The following is a 24350-nucleotide window of genomic DNA, read 5'->3' as shown; positions in this document are numbered from 1 at the left end:
GAAGGGAGGCGGGACGCGCTCTGAGGCGAGGCCCCGCCCCGCGGTCGGTGGTCGCCCGGGTAGCGGAGAGGGCGGAGGTGGGGCGGCCATGGCGGCGGGTCCGGGTCCGGCCGAGCCCAACCCCTTCTCCTTCCGCGAGTTCGTCCGCAGCAAGGCGCGGAGCTGCGGGGAGGCGGGCGGTGCTCACCAGGTAGGGCCCGGGCGGAGGCGCGGCCGGGCCCCGCCGCGCTGAGGCGCCCGTCCCGCGCCCACCTCAGCCCCTCTGCGCTGCTCTCCCCTCCGCAGGCGGCGCGGCCCGGCCCGAGCCTCGGCCCCCTCTTATTCCCGGATCCGGCGCCGCCCGGAGAGGCGGAGGACGAGGAGGAGGAATGGAGCGGGAGCTACCAGCCCTTGGTCGTGGAGCAGGCCCACCTCGCCGTCGCGGGCCCCACCTCGCCCTCCGCCGGCTCCTTCTTCTGTGAGGGCGCGGGGCTGGCAGGCAGCGAGGACCCGAGCATGGCCTGCCTCGGAGCCCCCCCGGGGCCGGGCTTTCACTCCCTTCGGCAGCCCAGCTACGAGGAGGTAAGCACCTCGGCCAACCTCCCGGCTCCTTTCTCAGAGAGAAACGCAGACACAAACGCTGCCTGCGAGCTCCGTCTTCTGTCAAGTAGCTCCGAGCTCGGGTATCAGGTTCTTAGAGAAACTTGGTGTCAAAGCGTGCTGTCAGCAAGGGCTGCGCAATACGTGGCAGCCTGAGGGAGAGAAGTAGGTCTGGAAAACTGCTCTGCAGCATAAGTCAGATCTAGCACCTTGTCTGTCCCGCTGCTTTTGGTGTGACCCAGGTGACTTGCTCATGCTCTTCCTCTTGAAGTCATATTAATTTAGAATTAACAGCATTCAATGAGTCGCTCTGCGGTGGCTGTTTCAGTGCCACGTTTCTGTGCCCCAGAGGGTTAGTGAAGCTAAGTGGTTTCGAGAGGGGAAAATCAGGTGTGAAAGTAAGCTTGAATATAATAGAAAGTGCAAGACTTTCCAGCACTAGAGTTAAAGCTGAATGTTTCTTCTGGTACTTGTCTTGGAGTGCTAGTAGTGTTGTGAAACCACACCCTCATTTCTAATGAGAATCTTTATTTTTTAGCTGAAAGAAGAGAATGCCAGTTTGAGAAGCAAGATCAATAAGCTTCAGATTTTCTCTGAAACCCAAGCAGACAAGTGCGTAAGCCACAATATGGGGGAAAGTAACCACATAAGCAAGGAGTTGTCTTAGAAGAGGTGCTCACTGGAAACAGTCAACGTCTTTAAAGAAGAAAAATGTAGTTGAAATCTATGCTATTTATTAAAAAGCTTTAACAAACCTGGTTTTCTTATTGAAAAAGGCTTGGAAAGTAAGTAGCAAGCTGGCATCTGATGAGTGTGTTTGTGTGGCTTACGCTTCATGCAGTTTAGGTGCTTAGTGAAAATGAGGGTAGGGCTTGACAGGATGCATTTCATAAAGCTTTAGATTAACAAAATAATGAATCTTAATCTCTCTCCTTTGAAGCAAGAGAAGCATTTTTATTTTTGCTGGTGAGCAACTTGATATTGGGAGACTTGAATTTCCTTAGGTTAAGCAACCCGGTGACTTATCTAGGGTGGCAATTTCTTAAGTTCCCATCTGAATCCTCTGCACTCTGCTGCTCCTCACAGTGAGGCAGCTGGTACTTCTATGGTGATGAGGTAACTGTTTCAGAATTACCCTTATCTAGACTGATTGTGAACAACTGTGTTTTCTGCATGGCCTTTCTGCATTCAGCTGTATAGTTCCCGTTAATGCTAATGGATGTTGAGCAAAGAAATCCCCTGAACCACAGCCTAGAAGTGTAGTTTTGCGGGAAGACTTCATTTTTCTTATAACATGAAAGAATGAGTTTCTTCCCTAGAATTTTCTTACTGAAGTATTTAATGTTACAAGTGCTTACTGTACATTGTCTCTTGTTTTTTAAGGATGAGGAAGCTTGAAAAGAAGCTTGAGGAGAACAAAATTAAAGAAGAAAAAGAGGCGCAAGATTTGGAAGCAATGGTGCAGCACGTGGAACAGAATCTCCAGCTGATGACTGTAAGCATTGGTCACAGTAGCAGAAGCTTGCTCGCAGCTGGTGTAGTTCCATTCCTCTTCCTTCCTCCCGCGGGAGAGTGAGGGAAGCTGAAGTGATTGCTTCACCAGTGTGAGCACTAAACAGCTCTGGCATGGGTTCAGACTTTCCCCTTATAACAAGTCCCAGTCCAGAACTCCTTTCACTACCTAGAATAAGGGAGGTCTTTGCAGAAATACCATTTTCGGATTCATCACACCTTCAATTGCTTTTTTGCAGCCTTCTGAAAACACCTCCTATATGAACTAAGAGCTGTTTTTCCCGCTTGCTTATTTATACTGAGTACCTTTTCCTCTTGTCCAAGAAAAAAAATATATATGTCCAGAAGTGATGGATGGCACTTGAAGATATCAGAAAGGAAAAATGGGGAGGAGAGGAGACAGCTGATCAGACATGACTGGGGGCACTATCCCCATCTCGTAAAGCATTCAGAACACAAGGTGGTATAACGCAAAGCACATCACTTTAAAGTTATGTGCTGGAATCGTGTATTCCTACGTAGGTCAAACAGCCTGCTCTGTCTTAAGCACTGCTATGGTATAAATAATCTTTATTCTATTTCAGAAACGGGCTGTTAAAGCAGAAAACAATGCTACAAAACTGAAACAGGAAAATGCGCTACTTCAGGTAGGAAGCAGTATTCTTAAGGCCTTGCTGAATGTCCTGGGGCTGAAAGCATACATCTTGAAATTGAGCCTATAAAAAAGATATTGAAAAATCTTAACTATGCCTCATTTTTCCTAGTGAATGCCAGAGAAGATGTTCTAGACTAGAACATTTCAGCCCTACGCAGACTGTTAACTTCATCTCTGTGACGTGTGGCACTTCAGTTACTATTTTGCTGAAGTTTCGTGTGATGTGTTTGATTTTTGGGGACCTGTGAATGCTGTAAGGCAACAGGGCAAATGGGTGTTTAGCTGTAGGAAAGTGCCTGGCAGAGAAGGGAGAGAAGCTTGACAGATATTAGAGACAGCTCAGCAGGGCCTGCGTAGTTAGATGATAGCATCCACGTCGGGTAACAGCTTCCATCACCGCTGTCGGAGCTGGGGCACGCCACTGTTACAACACTGGATTGGTTCTGTGAAACAAGCAGACGTGAAAATGCTGTGTACGTTTTCAGTTTTAATAAAGGCTTCTAAGTTGTAGTTTTCTGTCAGAGACTGCTCTCCAGAGCAGGGAAGACATTCTCTCTAGGCAGTCTGGTTACAGGATCTATTCATTAGCTGCTGTAGCTAATAAACTGCTGTATGAATGTGTTCATTAGTTGCTTTAGTTGTAAAGTATCTAGCAGAGTTTTGTAGTTGTTTTCATATAAAGTGTTTGTTTCCTCCCTAGGTTCAGCTGAAGAATTACAAGACAGAGAATGAAGCCTTGAGGTCGGGCCAGTCGGCGAGTCTGGCTGTGGTGAAACAAAACGCAGACCTTGCCTTACAGAACCTTCTCACGGTTATAACAAACTCCCGGTCTTCGATCAAGTGAGTTGTTTTAAGACGACTCTCCTAACGCTACCCCTGAGGCTTGTCTAAGTACTGAGGTCACAACTACGTGTCCCCAGTGGGTTTTTTAGGATTGAAACTCGGGTTCTTGTATTCTGTATGCCAGATCAGCTAGTCCATGTTCTTACTTACCTGCAACATGTTTTCCTCCAGGTTTAGGTAATAAAAATAACTAGAATGTGTAAGTCCTATTTTTTTACTTAATGTAAAGCCATTATACTTAGGATCTCTATGTCTCTTACACTTCACTTCAAGAAGTGTAAGTCCAGATAAACTGCTTCTTGAAAAATCACATTGCACGGGTAAACACCACCAAAATGCTGCCTGGCTACTTCATCCTCTCCTCCTCAGTCTAATGCTGTCTCTCTCCCACGTTCCAGGCAGCTGGTCTCCGGAGCAGAATCGCTGCAGCTCGTCGCTGATCTCCTTAAATCAATAGACAGAATTTCTGAAGTGTCAGAAGACGGACAGTGACTCAAACAAAACTGAGAACTTTGCTTTCATGCGGAAACCATTTCTTCAAAGTTAATTTCTGATACTCAACCTCGCTACGATGTGTGAAGCTGTTAGCGCCGCTGCAGAACCGGCTTTCCCATCTCTACCTGCCGCGTGGCTGTGGCCGCCCCGGGTCGCTAAAACCCGAAGGGACAAGATTACACCCCTTTTCCTGCTAGGCCGGGACCACGGCCCTGCCTCCCCTCGTACCCCGCGCTCCCGTGAGCACCCCACGTTTTGGCCGTGACCCCGTGAGCACCCCGCGTTTTGGCCGGGACTCCCCTTGCCGTTCTCTCCCCGTCATGGCGGAGGGAAAAGGGCTGGCGGTGGGCGGTTTGCGCAGGGCGTCGAGTCCCCGAGGTTGCGGCGGGGCTCGGCCCTCTCAGGCGGTCTGTAACCCTCGTCCCGGCCGCTGTGTAACGGGTTTTGCGGAGCTATTAAAGGCCGCGGAGGCGGCGGCACATCCGGTGTGCGGTACAGGGGAGGGGAGCCGGGACCCGGCAGCGCCCTGTCGCCGACCACGTGCGTCAGTCCCGCCCCGCCGCGGCATCGGCGGCGCTCTCGATTGGCGGGGAGGTTGTCACGTGCGGAGGGGGTCAGCTGACCGAGGTGCCCAGCCGTGATTGGGCGGAGGGAGAGGGGGCGGGCCCCGCGGCAAGGCCGTGCGGCCCAGGCCGGGGAGGCGGCAGCGGCGCCGCAGCCATGTCCCGCTGGCCGGGCCCGGCCGGGGCTCGCCGCCCCTCCGGCGCTGAGGCCGCGCTGTCCCCCGGGGCCCTCGACCTGAACGCGAAACGGGAGAAGATCCGGCGGGAGATCGAGGAGCTGGAGCGGAGCCTGGAGCCCGGCGGGGCCGGCATCGAGGTGGCCGTGTCCGATTCCAGCCTCAGCTCCGGTACGGCGGGGCGCGGGTTCGGCCCTCTCCGACCTCCCCCGGTGCTTCTGCATTAAGTTACTGCTCTGGCTCTTGAGATGCGTGTCGGGAGAGAGGCTCGCGTGGGGTTTTTATATTAACCCCACCGTTTCTGCCGAGCGCTGCGCCCAGAGGGTGCTGGGAGCGAATTTTGGAGGACTTGAGGCGAGGTGTCTCCTCGAGGCTTTCCTTAGCAAGCGTCCTTGCGGGAGAAGCCTCTTGTACCGGTGTTTTGCATATTTTCGTGATGAAACTAGCGGGGAAGGTTGAGAGCGCCATCACACCTTCTGATGGAGGTTTCTAGTCGGGGAGGGTGGTAACGCGCTGATTCATGAAAGGTAACAGCACACCAAGTATTGCCGATAGTTAAACCACAGCCGCTTCCACACCGTGTGAATGGACAACACAAACTCTCCTGTGTGAGCCGCTCCATTTGGCAGCCTGCCTTGTGCCTCCTAAAATTGATTTTTTTTCAAAGCAGAGAGGGGGTGGTAATAGTTTGTGTATCTATACCTATGGTGGCTGTCACAGTCGCTTCATCCACCTGTGTTTTGATCACACAAGTCTGAATAAGGTATGCCAGAAGTCTGTAGCCACGCTGAATGCAAAACCAAATATTGCTGAAGAGTGTGGAAGGGCTGTGAGGTAATTTCAAAGTGTATGGGTTCTATTGGGTTGGAATGTTCACTTGGCTGCACACTGGAGCCTGTAATTTGCCATGATGTATAGGACCAAGATGCAGCTTGATTGTTGCGGTAGTTATCAGGAGCTGCTCTTTTTTCCTACTCTAGAACAATAAAGTGCATCTGTGGAGTATAACTAAATATCATTTTTATTTGACAATGTTGGCAGTATTCAAAAACTCTAATGGTCATGTCAGATACTATGTGGTGCTTTATTCTGTATGCTTTAATGGAAAAGTCTTTTGTTTTGAAGCTTTTTTTTATCTCGCTGCAATCAGCATTTTTGTATTTTTGTTGTCTGACAGATGATGATGAAGATGATGACTTGGATTCTCATCCTGAAATGGTAACCATTTTCTCTTTAAGCATATCTTTCCATCTGTCTATTGAAGGCACCAGGAGGAAGGGAAATTTCACTGTGTTCTGGGGAAATCTAGGCAGCTGGCTTGACTCTGAGGCTCGGGAAGGATTAATAATAGACCTGGAAGTTTAGTTATTCCTGCCCGGGACTTTGTTATTCATGTGTAATAGAAAGACTTCTTCATGTGAAAACAAATGACAGGGATCAGAGGCCTCACTGCTCTAGTGCTTGCTGATCTCTGTCACTGGAAACACACCAGCTTCTGGGGAGGTCGCAGAGCAATTGCACATGGGAAAGAAATCATCAGCTTGTGATCAAGAAATCTTTTACTTCTCTGTACCTGAAGAATACTGGATTCGTACATGAGGGGAAAATTACTTCTAAGACTTTTTAGTATTTGGTGTTGTTTTAAACATAGTATTTTTTCAGCCTTCATATAGAAAACATTTAGCAGAGAAATGTCTTAACAGCCGTATAGCACAGGGAAGGAGAAGCCAGCTTGTGAAGACAGATCTGCTGGTGCAGGTTGGACCCAGGTACAGAGCACCTTCATGAAACAGTCAGAGCGCTGCTTTGTGTTTGAAGCATGTGGTAGTAAATCACATAAGGGAAGAATTGCTTCAGTAGAAGCAGAAATGAGGTGGAAATTTGAAGGGGTGGTTCTGAAGTACAGATTTAGCAGGTAAGATAGCTCCAGTGTAAAGTACTACTATTTTGCAGTTTACTTACAGTTTTGCAGTTGATGGCACAAGACCAAGTGTTGGCAGGGTTTGGAGTCGGACTTTGGTTCTATCAAATAGGATTAGGCTGAACTAATGAACAGGGTGAAGGGGAGCTAGGCAAGGCTAGTAATTCTGCCTCTGGGAGCATTCAAAACAACTGCCAGGGAGAGACATGCTGTTATGTGCCTCCAAATCTTTTGAAAATCAGTTTTGTAAGATAATAGAAGTATTGAGTTACAAAAATAATTATGTTACATATGTCCTTTTAAAGTAAGCATTTTTCTCTCTTCTCCCCCTCCCCGCCCCAAATGCCTTGTTTGCTTCAAGGAAATGGAAAGAGAAGATGACAGTAGCGATGATGATATTGAAAGTAGTCTGCCACAGGATCCAGAAACATGTCTCCAGATGAACCATGTGTACCAGGAAGTTATCCAGGAAAAGATTGAGGAAGTCGAGCTTCTCATTGCACAAAACAAAGAACAGCAGGTGAGTGAAACAGGAGTAAAATGTTCATTCCTGTGCTTTTCTGAATTGCCATTTGCCATCTTCCCCTGCCCATCAAGCCCAGTAAAACTTTCTAGGACATTCCTAATCCAGCACAGGTACTAGGGGAATCAGCTGCAGTAGTCATAGTCCCTTATTCATATGCTGGTGCAGTGCTTAGCTTGCTTGGCCAGGAACCAGGTTCATTTTCTTCATGGCAGTTCAAACCAATGATGGTTCCATGCTTTCTTATCACCAAAAATGCTATCACTAGGGTACTTTATATCTTATATTTTAGCTTGTAGTAGCAAGTTAGGTTTTTTTAATCATCTGCAGCGTCCTGTACAAACTTAGGAAGTTACAAATCCTGTCTTTAACATGTACACTGATTTACAGTCTGTTGCTGCAAATTTGAACCCTGCCTGGGGTGTTTGTGGTGGCTCAGCTGCTGCCCTCTGAAATTAGGAATTTGAAGGAGACACTGATACCATTTAATTAATTCTTGTATTGCAGAAGGAAATCATGTGCGAGCTTGGTGGTCCAAAAATAGCAAAGGCAGGAGATGGTAGAAATCTACCAGCGAATGTATTTTTGGGTCATTTTATGAAGCCATACTTCAAGGATAAAACAACAGGAATTGTAAGTAAATGTAACTAGGTTACCTACTGATATGTCTTTCAATGATAGATTTAAATTGTAACTATGTTAAAACTGTGTTACATTTCAACCCTGTAACTGTGAATGTCACTCCTCAGTTTGAAACCTTTTTTTTCCCCTCACATGTTGCTTACTTACCCTCTTTTGGAAATGTTTGTTCAACCCATGTCTGACTGATGTCTGAAAGTGAGTTCTGAGGAGTGGCATTCCAGCCATGGGGCACTTGAACATTCTTGGTTTTAACTTAATTTCGATTGTTTGTCTTCATCTCCACAACGCAATTCCAGCTATGGGGCACTTGAACATTCTTGGTTTTAACTTAATTTTGATTGTTTGTTTTCATCTCCATGATGCAATTCCATGCTGTTGTTTAAAGTACTCGTTGAAATCTTATTGTCTTTGAAACAGGAGTTTTCTGAGGCAAGTGTCATGACTTTTTTCATGTGTTTTTAAAGGGTAGTGAGCAAAATATCTTGACATTTTGTTGTAGCTGTCAACTGTCACCATACATATATTAATATAATATTCAAACAATTTCTGGTAATTTTTCTATTAAATCCTACCCAAATTGGTAGTACATCTTAAGTAGGTATAAACGTGCATAATACGTGTCCCCATGTTCAAAATGGTTCTTTAAGCAACTGTCAGCTAATGTGAGCAGGCCTGGCGCTGAGCTGAGAATGCGCTGTGTAACCGTGGACAAACTTATTTGCCTGAAGTATCTCTATTTGTATTTGTTTTCTTACATCTTCTGATGTATCTGTGAGCTAGTGCTAATAAAGGTAACTTAGCAGTTTGAATGTGACAATTTGCACAAGTTTGAGTTACCGGTCTTTTTTTAGCAGTTCATGCTAGAGTTCTAAGAAGAAAAGGCAATTTTTCTGTGTATCTGACTCTTCCAATGTATCTAACCCTTCTAATCTTCATTAGGGCCCGCCTTCCAATGAAGATGCCAAGGAAAAAGCAGCTCAGGGCATAAAATCCTTTGAACAACTGCTGTCAACAAAGTGTAAGTAACTATGTGCTCTTCAGTGTTCTATAAGAGCTATAACAAATGTATATATTCATATTGTTAGTTCCCCCCATTTGCAATTAAACATCAACATTTCTGGTATTTCATACTTGACTCTACAAAAAAAAGTAGTTAAGTAAACGGGATGCTCTGTAAATTGTTTCATCAAGTGATTAATGACTTGCTTCTTTCATTTGCATTTGTTTTGATGTGTCATATAACAACTCCTGTGAGCGCTCCAAAACTGAATGAGATCATGCAAAGGTAGTGCTCAGATGAGAGAAGTTCAAGGGACACTTGACAGCTCTAGATAGTTACAAACACCTGGGTGATGATCTTTATTGAGATCTCTTTGGAACTAAAACTGAGCAAGAGGCTGTGACTTGCCCAGGTCAGACATGACATCAATCATTGTGGTGGAGAATACAGTCAATTTACCTAGCCTCTGGTAGCCGCTTTGCCCAACAAAATTGTGTAGCTAATGAAGATGAACTATTATGAAGACTTGGGGGGTACTTTAAGAGTGATATTGAAAGCAGTGGATCTCTCTTTTTCTTGGCAGTGGTTTTGCACCAGTGTCTGAATGCTCGATTACCTTGTTTTGTCTAGGGAAAAGCAGAGAGAAGACATTATTGCAGAAATCGGTAGTAAGTGACCGCTTGCAGCGCCTGCTTCAGCCAAAGCTACTGAAGTAAGTACTGTGCAAAAGTCGTCTTTCTCCTGATGAGAACATTATATATGAAGGAAGGACAGGATATATGTGGAGATTCTACCGTCCTTCAGCGAGTTCTCGTGTTAACTGTTTGCAGTTCGGTAAGGTTACAAAACAGAGCAGAGATACTTTGACTGTCACTGTCGGTCCTGGGATAGTGGCTCTGTGAATTTACAGCAGTGATCCTCAAACTCCCCTGTCCTGTGGGCACCAGTGCAGAGGATGACACTGTTGTAGGTAGCAGCATCTTTTGTTCTTTGTTGACACCTATATTATCTGTGTGTGCACGTTGTACCGAAGGGCCTTGGACTGCAGTGCTCCGACCATAAGCAAGAGTTACAGCATTTGGGTTGGGTTCTAAACGCTTGATTGGGTATGTGGCAGGTGGAGAGGTTTTGTTTTGTATTGTGGCATTTTATAGCTATCTATTTCTTCCCATTGACACAATGGTATAACTTAAAATAGTCTACAGGGCTTGAAGCTGAAATTGTGATATGTAGCAAGTCATAATGGTATATCCAGCGAGAGATTTCTGTGCCTGGAGCTGGTATGGTCTTTGTTGCTGTTGCAGCAACCATCAGTTCTCTCTGTAAATACCGAAGTGATTAATCTGAGACCTGTTCTGGGTCAATGATTTGCATTTGGGGGGCAAAAATCGGACAATGAGTGTGTCATGTGGGAAAACATAGAAGAACAACAGTTTTGTGTACTGTGGAAATAAACTTGAAGGAAAGAATGATACTGACAGGGAAACCATCTTTGCCATATGTCTTCTGATGCCGTTGACCTCATTCACATCTAGTCATAGTAAGTAATGATAAAATTTTTTTTGAACAGGATGAGTTATTGGAATCAGAAACTGGAGAAAGTCAAGACTGAAATGGAGAAACAGATCTTGGAAAAGCAAATCAAAGAAGTGGAGCGAGAAATAGAGGCAATTAAGTGAGAAGTCTTCTTTTTATGTTCTTGGTGAAAATGAAAGTCTATTCTTGGAGTTTACCTCTTCTTGGAATTTCCCTCCTTCCTTGAGCACTTATGGATGTGACATTTGGAGAAATCTTTATTTGTGTTGGCTTGCAAAAAATTAAGTGCTGTTCAAACTCTGCAGAGCTCTCATCTCCACAGTTGTTTACTAAGAATTGTGTTTTGGATCTTGATACACAAATGTAGTATCTATACCCAATATAGAGGTGCTGTTTTAAATAGTTCTTGATTTAGCAACAAAGAAACAGAGTGGTCTGAAATTTTTAGTGTTTTGAGCTTTTGCTCATTAGGGTGTCTAGAGCAATGTATTTTGATACTGCATTAATGGTTTCTCCTGCTAAACCAACATCATCTTGTAGGGAACTCTTTTTCAAGGAGAAACGTTGGTTTGGGCAAAGTTACTATGTTAAAGAGCCTGATGCTTTTAGGTAGTAAGTGTTCAGTTCTTGTGGAAGTCAGTAACAGGTGGGAGGAACAAGATGAAGGAATATCAGGAAGACAAAGTGACTGTGTAATTAACCATTTAATGGGGTTCTTTCTCTTTGTACCATCTGCTTTAGCCAACTCCCAGAAAGTGACTTGTTGGGAAACAGATTTGATGAGCATGACTGGGAGAAAATTTCAAACATCCATGTAAGTTGGGAGATCAGCTGTTTTATTACTTCACATATCTGTGTCTCTTCTCTTGAGAATTACCTGACCTGGTCTAGTTTGCATCCACTGTTCCCATCGTGAATTTCTTGAAGTTGACTGTGATCGTAACTTCGCAAGCACAGAAGTACTGAAAATTTGATGTTATTGGTTAAATTTGATTATTTAATTCTGGAAGACTTAGCACTAAGACATACCTGGAAAGCAAAATATATTCCTTGTATTGGTGTTCCTGTCTGTCCAGGTGTTCAGTCCCAGCTACAAGACAAAAAAGATTTTTGATGTTTCTTTTAGTTTGATGGACAACGTAGCGCAGAAGAACTGAGGAAGTTTTGGCAAAATTGGGAGCATCCAAGCATCAACAAAAAGGAATGGACTGAGGAGGAAATAGAGAGGCTAAAGAAGATAGCTGCTAAACATGGTTATCTGGACTGGCAGACTATAGCCCAGGAGTTGGGGGTAAGGTCTTCTGAGATCAGAAACAAGAGGTGAAAAGTCAGTTAATTCTGACTTAACTGTGCCTCATGTCACTTTTTGGAAAATGACATTAATGTTAATTCATTGTTAATTAATGCTTTTCTGAGAAGTGTTCAAGAACAGTACCAAAAAAGTTTGGTACTTCAGCCTTGCCCTCTTGCTTTTTATACTTATAAATATCCAGTTTTCTGAGTAGCTCTGTTTTCATTGTATTAAGACAAACAGGACACCTTTCCAGTGCTTGCAGAAGTATCAAGTCTATAACAAAGATTTGAAAAGGAAAGAATGGACCAAAGCTGAAGATCAGATGCTTTTAGATCTTGTTCAGGAGATGAGAGTAGGAAGTCATATCCCATACAAGAAAAGTAAGTGACCTACAAGTCAAAATGTCTTCCATTCACCCATAATCGTTATTTTTTTCATTTTCCCAGGCTTATGTCTGTTAATGTTTCTGCATACTAGAGTACCCACCCAGCCTGCTCCAATTCAAGGAATTAATGAAGTTTTATTTTCTATGAATGTTTTCATTTCCAGGATAGTCACAGTTCTATGTTTTCACCTTACCTTTCTAGCCTGTGATCTAGACAGGGCACAACAGTGCTGTGGCTCATCTTAAACAACAGATGTACCTGTTTCTAAAAATGCCTTGTTGGCGAACTGAATGAAAGAGGATCGTTGTTTTCCCTCTCTTTCTATTTGGTGGGAGCAGTAATATATGTCTTTCCTGTAACTACCTGGAAGTTTCATTGTATCAGCAAGAGCTTAGTAGCTCTTGGAACCTTTATACATCTTTGAAATTTGGTTGAAACTGGCTGAGAGTTATTAATAAGTACCGATGGTTGTGTGAGCTTTGTTTCTTATAAAAACATCATCAGGGTTCTTCCCTAGAAAGCCAGTATTCATTCATGGCCAGCTGTTTTCGCAGTTTTCAGTGCTGTGACCACTTTTCTAGGGCCGCCTTTTCTAGGGCGTCAGTACTGCTGTCTCTATTCCTCAGAAGTGTGGGAGGCAGTATGAGAATAGTAACCAAGTATCTGGGGTCCTAAATCCAAGCCTGTGCGTATAACATGTGGTATGTTGAACCTGTCAGATGTGTATTGGAGCTGAAACCTTTGCTAGTTCTCTGTTGTTGCAGGATGGATTGTTGGGTCATTAAGTGTCTCGTATGGATAATGCCATTACAAATAGTAACATTTTGTGTATGCCATGCTCTTTTTCAATTCTTGTTGTGTACCATTGTTTAAGTATTTAAGCTGAGATTTAAATGCTGCTTACGGTGATCCACTGTTTGGAAATATCTCAGTTACAATGTAAGTAAAGGAAGAAATGCTGTTTGCAACTGACTTTAAAATACACCTTTGCATTTCTAGTTGCTTATTACATGGAAGGAAGAGATTCTGCTCAGCTGATTTACCGATGGACAAAGAGCGTGGACCCCAGTTTGAAGAAAGGACCCTGGACACCAGAGGAAGATGCTGTAAGCCCTGTTCTCTGATGCCTAGAATTGCAGGGTGCAAAAAGTGGGAAGGTTAGACTGTTGAGATACTGCATGGCTATATACATCTGAGCTGTAACAGTGGCACAAAGGAATGTAAAACGGATCAAGGTGGCCAGTTTACAAGTCAAGAGGGCTTAGAAGCTCCTAAATGCTTTTGCCCAGGGATTTACAACACAGTGGAAACAAATATGTCTGCTTCTGTCTCAGGTCTGTTAAGATTATTACTGATGAGGATTTCAACTCTTGATTTGTCTGATTAACATAGATGCTGTTGGCTGCAGTTAAGAAGTATGGAGAGCGTGACTGGTATAAAATTCGGACAGAAGTGCCAGGGAGGAGCGATGCTCAGTGCAGAGATCGGTAAGTATGCTGAATGTAGCAACTGTGATTTCAAGTTCATTACACAGAGCCAAGATGCAACTTATTTTACAGATATGTTTGATTTGCTTAAATCAGTGTCACCTTAAGGACTGTTTTGTAAAAAGTGATTATGGTCTATATATAGTCGCTAACATTATCTCCACATAACCCTGCATTTGTAGTTACAGAAGTCAAAAAGTTGAAATTGAGTTTAACAGAGAGAACAGACCATTGTTGCCTGTGGCGTGCTACTCCTTCAGTTTACTTGTCTGTGGGTTAGCAGAAGTTGGGAGAGATGTTGTTCAAAATAAAGCAAAGGGGTCATTGAAGATGAACGAGCGCATGTTGGGAGGGAAGGTTGTCATCCATGTATTGTCTGTGCATCTGTGAAAATAATCTAGTTAGTGACTTCCTGTAACTGAACACCAATGAGGTGGTGAGCAATTTTCAGCCTCAGACTCAACTTCAGGAGATGCAGAGTACGGTATGTCCTAATTTCAGTGACCTGTTTTACAGCCGCTTGTTGTAATTCTTAATCATGTGGCCTGATATTTTTGAGAGCAAAGTGACTGTAGCTGTGCTGTATTAAGGGAGTAGGGATGGGACCTTTTACAAACAGGAAAGATTGATAAGGAATGCTGGATTTGTTCAGCCTCAAGAGTGTGTGGTGATGATCAGAACTGTACAAGCAGAATTGAATGTTCCTTACTTTAATGTTTTCATTTTGAAGGTACTTAAAGGCATTGCACTGTGATGTAAAGAAAGGCAAGTGGAGTTTAAAGGAAGAGGAGCAGCTAATTGAACTGGTTCAAAAGCATGGCCTGGGTAAGTGTTTCTGTGGCTTAATCTTTAGAAACTTAGAGAAGTAAATATTGCTAAGGAATTTATCATTTAAGTTTTCTCCTCTTTTATTTTAAGCCCCAGAGCTGATACTAGCAGGCTCTGCTTTGTACTGATGATTGCAACCTTCCTTATATGGTGTGGTCTGTTCCTGGAAATTCGGTTATTGAGGGATTGCATAATAAAGAGTTCTATAGCTGTGTTAGCAAGGTGTCAGAGCTGTGACAGTTTAGAGGGGTGAGTTCCCCTCTAAACAGCCTGTGAAAGAGGTCTCTTATTTTCTCTAAGAAAAGTTTCCTTAACAAATAGAAGCTTCTCAGCATTCGGTTTAAGCTTTCTTCTAAGTGCTCTTTTACTGCTGCAAGGGAGTATGTAGTTCTGCTAGGGTTTTAATCACTGATTCATTTATGGTAGTTTCTAACTTGAGCTGAGTGTATAGGAGTGCAAAGTCTGATCGAAGAACTCTAATGAGTATTAAGGTTTTGAGATCCATTCATATAGTTACTCTGTCTCATACAAGGAAACATATAATATGTGTATAACATTCTGCATTGAAAAGGCCTGTCACTCAGTTTGTTGCATTAACAGGTATGCTCTACTCTGCATCCTTTTTAGGTCACTGGAGTAAAATAGCTTCTGAATTGCCACATCGAACTGGCTCCCAATGTCTAAGCAAGTGGAAACTCATGATTGGGTCCAAGGTATTGTACAAAATTCTGCTGTGTCACTGTCCCATCTCTTTAATTAAGATTCTCTAAACTAAAAGCAAAAACCTGTGAAATCAATACAAAAATTGACATTGATTTCACAAAAGCAAGATTTTGTCGTGGATGTTCATGGTCTAATTTTTCATGTGTTAAAGTAGCCTTTGTTCTGAAGGTCTGAAGTTAATTTGCTATATATTCGTGTATTACCCAGAATTTTCTTTATTACCTTGAAGTGCCTGTAAGGATTGAATATACCTAATTTTTCATGTACATACCTCATGAGTTGCCAGTTTTGGTACCAGGCACTCCAGACATTCTGGCTGCTTAAGACCGTGTTAAAGGTACAGTCTTGTTTCCATTGGCAAAGCACCTGCCCTAGGGAAGGATTCATGGAAACCTGAATGTGTCAAGGTGGGGCAACTGTAGTTAGTTTGTACTTCTGTGTGGACCAGTTCTTAACACAAGCCCCTATCTGTAGCTTTTTCTTTGCATACAGGAATCTAAACCAGTAAAAAAGCTGGGTCCAAAGACAATGGTCAGTTGTACTGGATTTAGTTAATCTTAGCAGAAGTAAAGCAGATCTATCCATTGGAAGCCAGACCTTACTGGTAGGACACTGCCCCATGAAACTTTTTAACTTAGTGGTTTTGAGAGATTTGCAAGTCAAGGCTGAGCGCTGGCTAAAATTTGTCTGTGCTTTTTTTGACTGAGAAGAAAAGATCTAGGCCAACAAAACGCCGACACGTGCAAGAGAGTTCCAGCTCTTCAGAGAGTAGCAGTGAAGACATAGAACTGGACTTAGCAGACAGTTCAGAGGAGGAGACGACAAGCAAGGAGGAGTGTGCATTTCCCAGTATTGATTTGTGGATACCAACACGGACAAATACACAGGAGTCAAACAAAGGAAGATACCAAACTCCATCCCTTTTCTGTCCTGTGAGTGCTGATGCAAAGACCGGTAGCAGTGAAGTTCCAAGTGCAACGTGTGATGGAGCCGAGGACAGAGTTGCTGATAAATCGTCAGAGTTGAACACCCTCCTAAGGGGCATTGCACGTCCACATTCAACGGACACCATTGTGAAGAATCCAGCAGAAGTAATGAACAAGGTGAATCCTGGGATTCTCAGTCTGTTCTTGATGGGATTGGTGCTTAGATCAGAAGTGACTGGGAAGTGCAGTTGCTGTAGTAAAGAGAGTATGTGATGAGTAGATGGCAAAATCTTTTTTGCGCCTCTGTTGGCTGCTTTCTCACTATGCCATTGGGGGGTGCTGTTGGAAACTGAGCTGTGGGATTAAACAGAAATTTCTAGCACTGCCTCCCCATGCATTACCTAGAAAATAGCTGTGTTCCTTCCTACATGTAGTTTCACAGAAACAAAACTTTTTTTAGATCTCATAAAGCAGAATTGTCCAGTGAATTGTGGCGTCTCTCTACCCTGGTGACTAGGGCATATTGGCTTAGAATTTGGAAGAATTAAGTTACTTATACCTCTGTATCTGATTCTGAACTGGATTTTCACCCCAGATAAGGTACTGAAACAGTACAAACCCTCCTAGCACATTTTTGCAGAAAGATACTCCTTAGCAAAACATTAAATATCTAAATCGCTATTTAAGTTCACGTAAGCAAAATTGTTCTGACTTTTGTGTTAAGAATTGCACATGTGCCCTAAACTGTGGGGCCAATTGCACCAATGACAAGTTTGTTGGTTACAGAAGAGGTGTGTTCATGGGGGTTATGGTATGCAAGGGTTGTAAGTGCTTATCTGGCATAATCAGTCTTAATTTTGATTACTCATACAGCATTATTTTACTAGCAGAAGTTTAGAGGAGAGTCAGTGGCATTTCCAAACCTCTTCCTGTACATTCCTTTGTACTGTTAAGCCAAAAAATATAAAGAGAATCATTCAATAAATTCTGACCCTCAGTGTGGCTTTTTGTAGCTACCTCACACAAAGGCTTTTACAAAGTAGATATTTGGTATTGTGACAATGCACAAGGTTTAAAAGATAAGGTAAATGTCTGCACTTAGGGGCTGATTTCATTTAATAAGATACTTTCAACAGCAGGAATATTGAAAACTTTTGTACCTTCTGTGTATAGTCAGTGCAAGTAATTTTCTGAGAGATACTTTCCCTTTCATATTTTTTTGTATGCTTTCATATTAAGGCTTCCAGATGTGGAAAGCAAGTGCTACGGGTTACCCTGGAGAATGTGAGAAGAGTATTAAGAAATAACACATGCTTTCAGAGGAAACTTGTAAGTGCCTCTTCTGTCTTGTCTGCTCTTGTGATGTGAGCACTGCCAGGCCGTATTTAGTGGGAAATGTCTTTTGATAGAATCACATACCTTCTTGCACTGTAGTCACAAGAGGAAAGGCTCATAATTTTTTTTTCATAACTGCCCCATGAATAGTTTGTCCTGGGACTAATTTTGGTAGAACCTTCCTAATTGGAACTCTATGTATTTGTTCATGCACAGCAATCAAAGATACTAAAACCTTCTGCCGCTGTTTTAACAAAAACATCTGGAGTTAGTACATCTGTTGGGCAGAAGCTTCAGGGGCTGCAGAACATCACAGAGAAAAGTTACCGTCAAGAGAGAGAGCGTTTGAGAAGAATGAACCTTGACAGAAAGCTTCTAATGGCAGTAACACCCTGGGTGGGCAATGTGCTACTGCCTTGCACCTTGCAAACCGGGAGGATGGCTTTTTATCAGACAAAAGGTAGTGGTGACCCATCAGGGGTAGTACTCTCCTACTTTTTGTCCCTACTTTCTGACATTTTGTAAGTGAACACCCAGCTGATTTTGATGTTGGACTTTTTTCTAGCTGATTCTATTCAAGAGAAGATTAAGTCGGTCAGTCTCGTGAGCACTCCCCTGTTCACGCTTTTCATTCAGGTAGGTTTACTGTCTTAAATTATCCACTTTCAGACAGTGGTAATCTTTATTTCTGTATTTGGTGCTTAAATAAACGGTTAGTCTTTGTTTCTTAAACAAATCATCTAATTGCTGGACTAATCTGACCTCATGGCTTGCATATGATGTTTCTTAAATAAATCCTGCATCCAAAATCTAATACTGTCAGGACTTTTTCTGTAAGTGTAAAAATGTCACCAGAATCTTGCATGTGAAGCCTCTCCAATTCAGTCAGTGGCCCTACCAGAACATTTTTGTTCTCAATCAAACTTTAATTCTCATCTTGCAGCTCTTTCAGATTGATACCAATGGCTGTATGAAGATTATACGCGAGAGAAGGCTAAGGCAGTCAGAGCTTCTTAGAGCTAATGCAAGAAGGCCTCAGCAGGTATTGCACATGGTCTGTTTCTAAGCTTTTCCCACTGAAGTCTTGACTAAAGTAGAGATTTTTCATTGTGTGTGGCCAGTGCTGCTGTTTGTGTGTGTGTGTGTGTTACCAATTTGTTTTGGTTCAGAAGCATAATAAAATATATAGGATGTTGGCAGATATGGGTTTGATTGACATCTGTGCTGTTTTAATGATCTTTAGATATCTCAGAAGTATAATTTAATATAATTTTTTTGGCAGGCTTCCCAAAATATGGAGACTTCTTCAGGTACCTACCAGAACATTTATTTTTATGATGTACAAGAACTTTCACTTAATTCATCACCGTTACATTAATGACCAATTTAACTGAAGGAGAACTTTTGGAACAAAACTACATTGTCATGCTCATTTTTGCTAGCTCTTGGATCTTTCAGTTATTGGCTAAATATGTTACCCTTTGGTAAGGACTCGAAAAAATACTGAAAGGCTGGGGGACCAGTGGCACTGGGCCACCAGTTCTGTAGACTATTGCTGTTACGCTTTTCTCCAGCAAGGTGCTGGCTGTAGGCTGTAGTGAACATGCTGGCACCAACCAAAACCCGTTTGTTGTTGTCATCCTGGCTGATGCAAAGTGCCTATGTACAATTCCTTGTGTGCAGTGTTAAGGTACATTCCTAGCCCATCTGTGATTTCTGGGGAAAATTACATCATCACTGAACAAGTGGTAAGCTTGCTGCATCAGAGTTCTCTGGCAGACATCGGGACGGGGCTTGATTAAATCAAGACTATGGTGTTGTAGGAACTCTCACAAACAGGAATTTTGCTACTTCCAGTGCAGGGTGCTTGATGCTTAATAGTTAAGGAATGGCTTTTGAAAATACTGTTCAATCTTTCTAATTTTTTTTTTTTTTTTTTTTACTTTATTTCCCCTCCTCTATAGGCAATTCATCACAATCTTGTACTCAGAGGAACTCCCGAAGGGGCATACCAAGGAATGCTGTCAAGAGACCTGTTGCCTTAAAAGCAAGGGACACTGCTGCTGCTGTCTTTGAGAGCAGTGCTCCTGCCATGCAGGGAGGTCTTCCAGCCCAAGTGCAAAGACAGAAGCCTAAAACTGTCTCAGAATTACTGAGAGAGAAGCGGCTAAGAGAATCCCGGGCTAAGAAAGCTATGCAGAGGACAGTATTTGTTACCCCACAGATGGTGGTTTCAGGGCCTCTGATAATCCAGCACACACCACAGCAAATCATTCCTTCTGCACAAGCAGGGAGCAAACCTGCAGCAGTTAGTTGTACAAATAGCCAAGTACAGTGTGCACCAGCTCCATTGCCAGCATTTAGTTCTGTTCCAGGTTCAACTTCTACCGCTATTGTGCTTGAAAACCATTCTTCATCAGTGCCAGGAACTGGGGAAAGCCCCGTTTCCTCACAAGGGACGGAACTACAATCCAATAAGGAACTAAAAGAGCAAGCTTTGGAAAGTAGCCTTGAAGGAGGGGTTTTTCCAGGCATGAATCCAGCTGCAGCAGAGAAAGCCCCAAATCAGGGAGGGTGCAATGGTCAGGTCCTAGCTGGTAGCTCAGCTTCAGTAGTGTTGCAAAACCAAGCTTTTGTGCCACATCAGATTACAGTGGTGCCTGTTGGCATTGAGTCTGGCACCAACAAATTGTCTCTTTCTGCACCAGTTACCTGTGAGCTAAATAGTAATGGGCCACAACAGAGGCCAGTCAATCTATTGCCTGCTCTTGTAACGCCACAAACTGGTTCGCATTTGATTCCCAACAGCATACTGCCTTTCACGTGGGTCGTAACGCCACAGGCTTTGCTCCCCACTGCTGTACAAACTGTGGTGGGTGTTCCCCAAGGACTGCCAGCTGCTGCTGTGAGAAGTCAATGTCAGACAACTGTGACTTCCAATGGCAATGTCTCTAGCTTAGGAGTGCCTCCTGTACCAGCTGGAGCAAATACGCCTCACCCCAGCAGTGCAGAGACAAAAGCACCAAGTGCCCAGTTAGCAGAAGGAGTACCTTTGGGAAAGACAGCTAACCATTCCACAATTCTTCAACCTATGACCTCAGCGAGTCCTGGATGCACCACATCCAGCGTTTCTTCTGCAGCATCTGCATGTTCAGATGGCTTCTCCAAGGCTTCTGACTCCTCTGCAGCTCAGACTGTTCTTCCCCCTGATGCACCAACCCTGCATGCTGTGCTGCTGCCCCAAACACAGCTACCTGCAAGCACTCAAGGGTCTGATTCCCAATCCGTGTCAAGTCTCACTAGCTTGGGAAAGAGCCATGACTCTATTACAACAAACGGATCATCTTCCAATCCAAGTATCATCACAAAAGGGATTGTGCTACAGCCAGGAGATCCAGTTCCCCATAACAATGTCCCAAGGAACTCTGATTGCTTTGCTGCACAAGCATCGAAAAATAGACCTATTGCCTCCAAACCTCCGACTATGCAGCCCGCTGACAGTCCACCCCAGCCAACAACTTCCAGTGCAGAAAAGAATCTACTTGACTTTAGCCTGATATCCCTTGAAGATGAGGGGCTAGTGAAGGAGTGGCTGAATGGGAAACAAGGTGTCCAGGTACCATCACTGCAAACCAAGTTGCCTTATTTGCCACCTTTTCTGTGCAACTTGAAAACCCTGTCAAAGCTACTTCTGCAGAAAGCAGCTCTAGAAGAGCAAGCGGCATGTCTTCTGGCTTCTGATGCTGGTCAGGATGAGGGCGCTGGGGTTGATTTGCATGCTATCAAAGAACTGGTGCAGCAGAAACTCGGCGATAACCCTGCTTACCTCCTACTGAAAGCCAGATTCCTAGCAGCCTTTACACTCCCAGCTGTACTAGCAACTCTGCCTCCTCCAAAAGTGACAACAACTCTGTCAGCCAGCAGAAAGCAATATGAAGAGAGCGACGAAGAGGAGTGGCAGAGTGAGAAGGAAGTGTCTGACAAAGAGAGTTGTGAGAATGAATTAACAGGTGTACGGTTGGATTGGACAGTTGGTGATGAGCCTGGAGATAAAGATGCTGATTTACTAAATCAGGTAAAACAGAGGTGCCAGGGACTAAAAGCAGAAAGTTACTGCCAGCTAAATATTGCACTGGAGTCCAGGGTGAAACCCCCACTGTTCTTACGTGTAGCAGAAATTTGGTCCTTTTGAAGAAGCATAGTTTTGCAGCTGATAAAAGGAAAAGCTCTCTAGCTCAGCTGGGAGCCCTTAGTCTTCACAAGAGTAAAAGTCCCATGGTTTTTGTAGCACATTAAACTTGACGTGATAGTTCCCAGAAGTGGGTATCAAAGCTCCTTTCCTCTTACGGTTTATAATCTGCTGCACTGACTCCTGTATTTTTTAAATCAGGCCCTTGTTTTTCATTGTATGTGTCCTTTAAACCCCAGTAATATCAGGGGGATTGTGTACGTTTGCTGCTATTGCCGTTTGAAGTCTTCGTCCTGAATTGTTTTATATGACTAGAGATTATTAGAGTATATGGATCGATGTAGACCATAATGTCAACCTAAATCAGTGTCTGATTTTTGAGCTAAATCCATTACTGCCCAGCACTGTTTCTTACAGAACATGCCAGGAAGCTGTGTAGCTCAGACTTGCATTTCAATTCATTGTGGCTCCAAAATAAACAAACAAAACACTAATGAAGATAAATAAACAAGGTAAATGGCTGTTTCTACAGAAAGATTGCAAAGCTGCCTGAAGATCAGAGCTTTCCCATAGTAAAAGCCAGCAGTTATCTGTTCTGGCTCTGACTTTTGGGTCTAGGCCAAATTCAGTGTAGTTTGAACTGCAAGCAGTTGGTCCAAAAGTCACCAGCAATTCTTCACTGCCTGCTAGCCTTACTGCCAACCTCTCTGTCCTGTGTCATCTTCCACCAGGCTCCCTCCCACTCCTTTTATTAATGCTATAGCCAAGTTGTTTTCCTGGTGCTTTTCAGTGAAAAGTTTGTGGTAGGGGTATGTTTTATGAGAAATCAAAAGCTTGTGTTGACCTGTGTTGTCTGGGGCACTGTCTGGCTCCAGCAGTGAAAGCTAAAGCATCACTTGTGGCAGGCATGCAGCCTCTCTAATGAATGGTTGTGCCCGCAACCTTTGTAACAAACGGTTGTGCCCAGACAGAAACTGCAGCAGGAACTGCTCCAGTTTGGTAGCGGTAGCAGAAGCAGGAAGAAATGCTAGTGTTGGCTGAAGGTTTCGCTCTGAAAACTTTGGGATGTTTTGTGCCTGCTGTGACCTTGGTAATAGAATGTTGTTGTCCCATGCTTAATTTTGAAAATAAATGGAAGATTGTTTTGGAAATCTTTGTGAGCTCCCTAAAATAAAAAGATGGCTGAAGGGGTTCTTTTGCAATTATGCTAGCTCACATGGTGTTGATAAGTCTCTTCTGCTTATGTTGCAGGGCATGGGAGCTGAAGAGAATGCTGCACAGTCTGTTTCGGGCTCCTGCACTGATGTGGCTGATGCCAGTGCTCCTCAAATCAGGAGAAGTGCCCGCTTCAGGAAAAGGAGGAGGATGTGAGAAGGAAATGTGTTAGTAGCTACTCAGTGGATCTTGTATTTCTTGCCTGAGAAGAGAACCTGAAACGCATTTGTCTGTGGTACAGCTTAGACAATGAATCGTGACCCTAGAAAAGGACTGAAATTATCTCAACTTTTGTTCCCATAGGACACAGAGTTCTATAATCACCCATTAATCATAGACTAAGGCTAATACTTTGACATTCGGGGGAGGGAAAGTTGATGTCTGTGTGATAAAATTATATACAAAAGTCATGAAGTTCAAACATTTGGCAGCCTTTTAGTCCATGCTACTGCCTACTAGCATTATACCTAGTTGGTAGCACTCTACAGGCTTGTCTGCTAAAATGAGACTAGTAGAGGTTCATAATTGGTGGGCCAGGAAAGCCTGGGCAGCTACTGCTGAAGAGAGGGTTTGTGTGTGTGAGTGCTAAGCACTTGCAGCAGAAGCTGAAGTAAATCCCTGCTGCAAGTTTGAGCAGGCTGGTGGTAAGATGTCCTTGCTCAGGGTTGTCAAGCAATCCTCTAGATCCTGGGCAGGTAGCATCAGCTCTTTGTGTAGTTTGCCCTCTGTAGCCTGGCTTGTGAGTCTTGAAGTGAAGAATAGTATTAAAAGCTAGTGGGAACCTGGGGCTTAAGACTAGCGGGTACTTCAATGGAGTTTGTCTTCAACACTTCATCTCTGAACAACTTCCCCCTGCCCCCCCATCCCATATGGCTTCATTTCTCTACATGTATTAACAGGACAGCTTCTGTAGGGTACAAGTGTGTGATGGCTTAATATCTGTGGAGGCTTTTGGTGCAATAGACCGAATGAACACGAACGGTGTTTGATTCACATAGTTGTTAGATGAGACTGTTCGGGTTTCTTCTTTAAAATTGGTTTTAGAAACTCCAAAAGGGCAGCTTCTCTATAAAAATGCTGTGACTAATAGGAGTTGTTTGTGCTTTGTTACAGGAGTCACTTGACTGTGGGTCTGCCTTCCTGCGTGGCAGTAGGAGATACTCTTTGCACTATTCACTTTTAACACTTCCAACAAACTGACTAGACGGACCTGGGGGAGAGGAAAATGGCTGGACTGGTTTTCCCATCACCTAACAAAGTCTGCATCTTTAGACAAGTTGCAAAAAATGAAACAAAATGACTGGAGGGAAGTCTTTCAGGCGTAGACCAATTCTGTTCTCTTTCAGACTAGCACCTGCCATAGATGCTGGGGGTCAGGGGAGATTGCTGGAGATCTGGGGAAACCAGCAATGATGGTTATTTATTTCCTTTTTGTGGTAGCCCCTATTTATGTGAATGTTTATCCATGTTCAGAATATGTTGTTCATTGGGTGTTATTTCTTTTTAGTGCTGTGACAGTGGT

General features: G+C 43.7%; 2 protein-coding genes across 3 annotated transcripts; both read left to right on the top strand.

The window, feature by feature from the left end:
• The first annotated feature begins 83 nt into the window (after window positions 1-83).
• Window positions 84-6045, top strand: SDCCAG3 (serologically defined colon cancer antigen 3). The gene is made up of 8 exons (XM_010570786.1): window positions 84-190; window positions 286-561; window positions 1118-1191; window positions 1963-2074; window positions 2676-2738; window positions 3447-3586; window positions 3988-4353; window positions 6001-6045. Exons 1-7 carry the CDS (start codon window positions 89-91, stop codon window positions 4079-4081), a joined length of 861 nt encoding a protein of 286 aa, XP_010569088.1. The 5' UTR covers window positions 84-88; the 3' UTR covers window positions 4082-4353; window positions 6001-6045.
• On the top strand, window positions 4957-24224 carry SNAPC4 (small nuclear RNA activating complex, polypeptide 4, 190kDa). 2 transcript variants are annotated; one of them, XM_010570788.1, is made up of 23 exons: window positions 4957-4999; window positions 6000-6041; window positions 7106-7264; window positions 7775-7900; window positions 8849-8927; window positions 9540-9621; window positions 10480-10584; window positions 11187-11259; window positions 11572-11736; window positions 11972-12119; window positions 13125-13231; window positions 13518-13612; window positions 14343-14437; window positions 15068-15153; window positions 15874-16266; window positions 17329-17418; window positions 17641-17884; window positions 17990-18060; window positions 18368-18466; window positions 18707-18734; window positions 19389-21499; window positions 22865-22995; window positions 23942-24030. In XM_010570788.1, exons 2-22 carry the CDS (start codon window positions 6039-6041, stop codon window positions 22982-22984), a joined length of 4479 nt encoding a protein of 1492 aa, XP_010569090.1. In that variant the 5' UTR covers window positions 4957-4999; window positions 6000-6038; the 3' UTR covers window positions 22985-22995; window positions 23942-24030. The 2 variants fall into 2 exon arrangements, with proteins under 2 accessions (XP_010569090.1, XP_010569091.1); XM_010570789.1 differs by lacking the exons at window positions 4957-4999; window positions 6000-6041; window positions 7106-7264; window positions 7775-7900; window positions 8849-8927 and adding an exon at window positions 9749-9879 and having other exon boundaries at window positions 18368-18478; window positions 22865-22980; window positions 23942-24224.
• Window positions 24225-24350: the final 126 nt, after the last annotated feature.

The sequence above is a fragment of the Haliaeetus leucocephalus genome, unplaced genomic scaffold (assembly GCF_000737465.1).
Source record: "Haliaeetus leucocephalus isolate CR32 unplaced genomic scaffold, Haliaeetus_leucocephalus-4.0 Scaffold306, whole genome shotgun sequence".
Lineage (NCBI taxonomy): Eukaryota > Metazoa > Chordata > Aves > Accipitriformes > Accipitridae > Haliaeetus > Haliaeetus leucocephalus.
The sequence above is the reverse complement of the archived record's forward strand: the minus strand, read 5'-3'. Positions and strand labels throughout refer to the sequence as shown.

Excerpts from the sequence above, each read along its gene's own strand:
- SNAPC4 (XM_010570788.1), top strand. Across the intron at positions 15,154-15,873 it reads AACTCATGATTGGGTCCAAG|AAAAGATCTAGGCCAACAAA; the intron begins GTATTGTACAAA and ends TTGACTGAGAAG. Across the intron at positions 18,735-19,388 it reads AAATATGGAGACTTCTTCAG|GCAATTCATCACAATCTTGT; the intron begins GTACCTACCAGA and ends CCTCCTCTATAG.
- SDCCAG3 (XM_010570786.1), top strand. The coding sequence starts at position 89 with ATGGCGGCGGGTCCGGGTCCGGCCGAGCCCAACCCCTTCTCCTTCCGC. Across the intron at positions 2,075-2,675 it reads AGAATCTCCAGCTGATGACT|AAACGGGCTGTTAAAGCAGA; the intron begins GTAAGCATTGGT and ends ATTCTATTTCAG. Across the intron at positions 3,587-3,987 it reads AACTCCCGGTCTTCGATCAA|GCAGCTGGTCTCCGGAGCAG; the intron begins GTGAGTTGTTTT and ends CCCACGTTCCAG.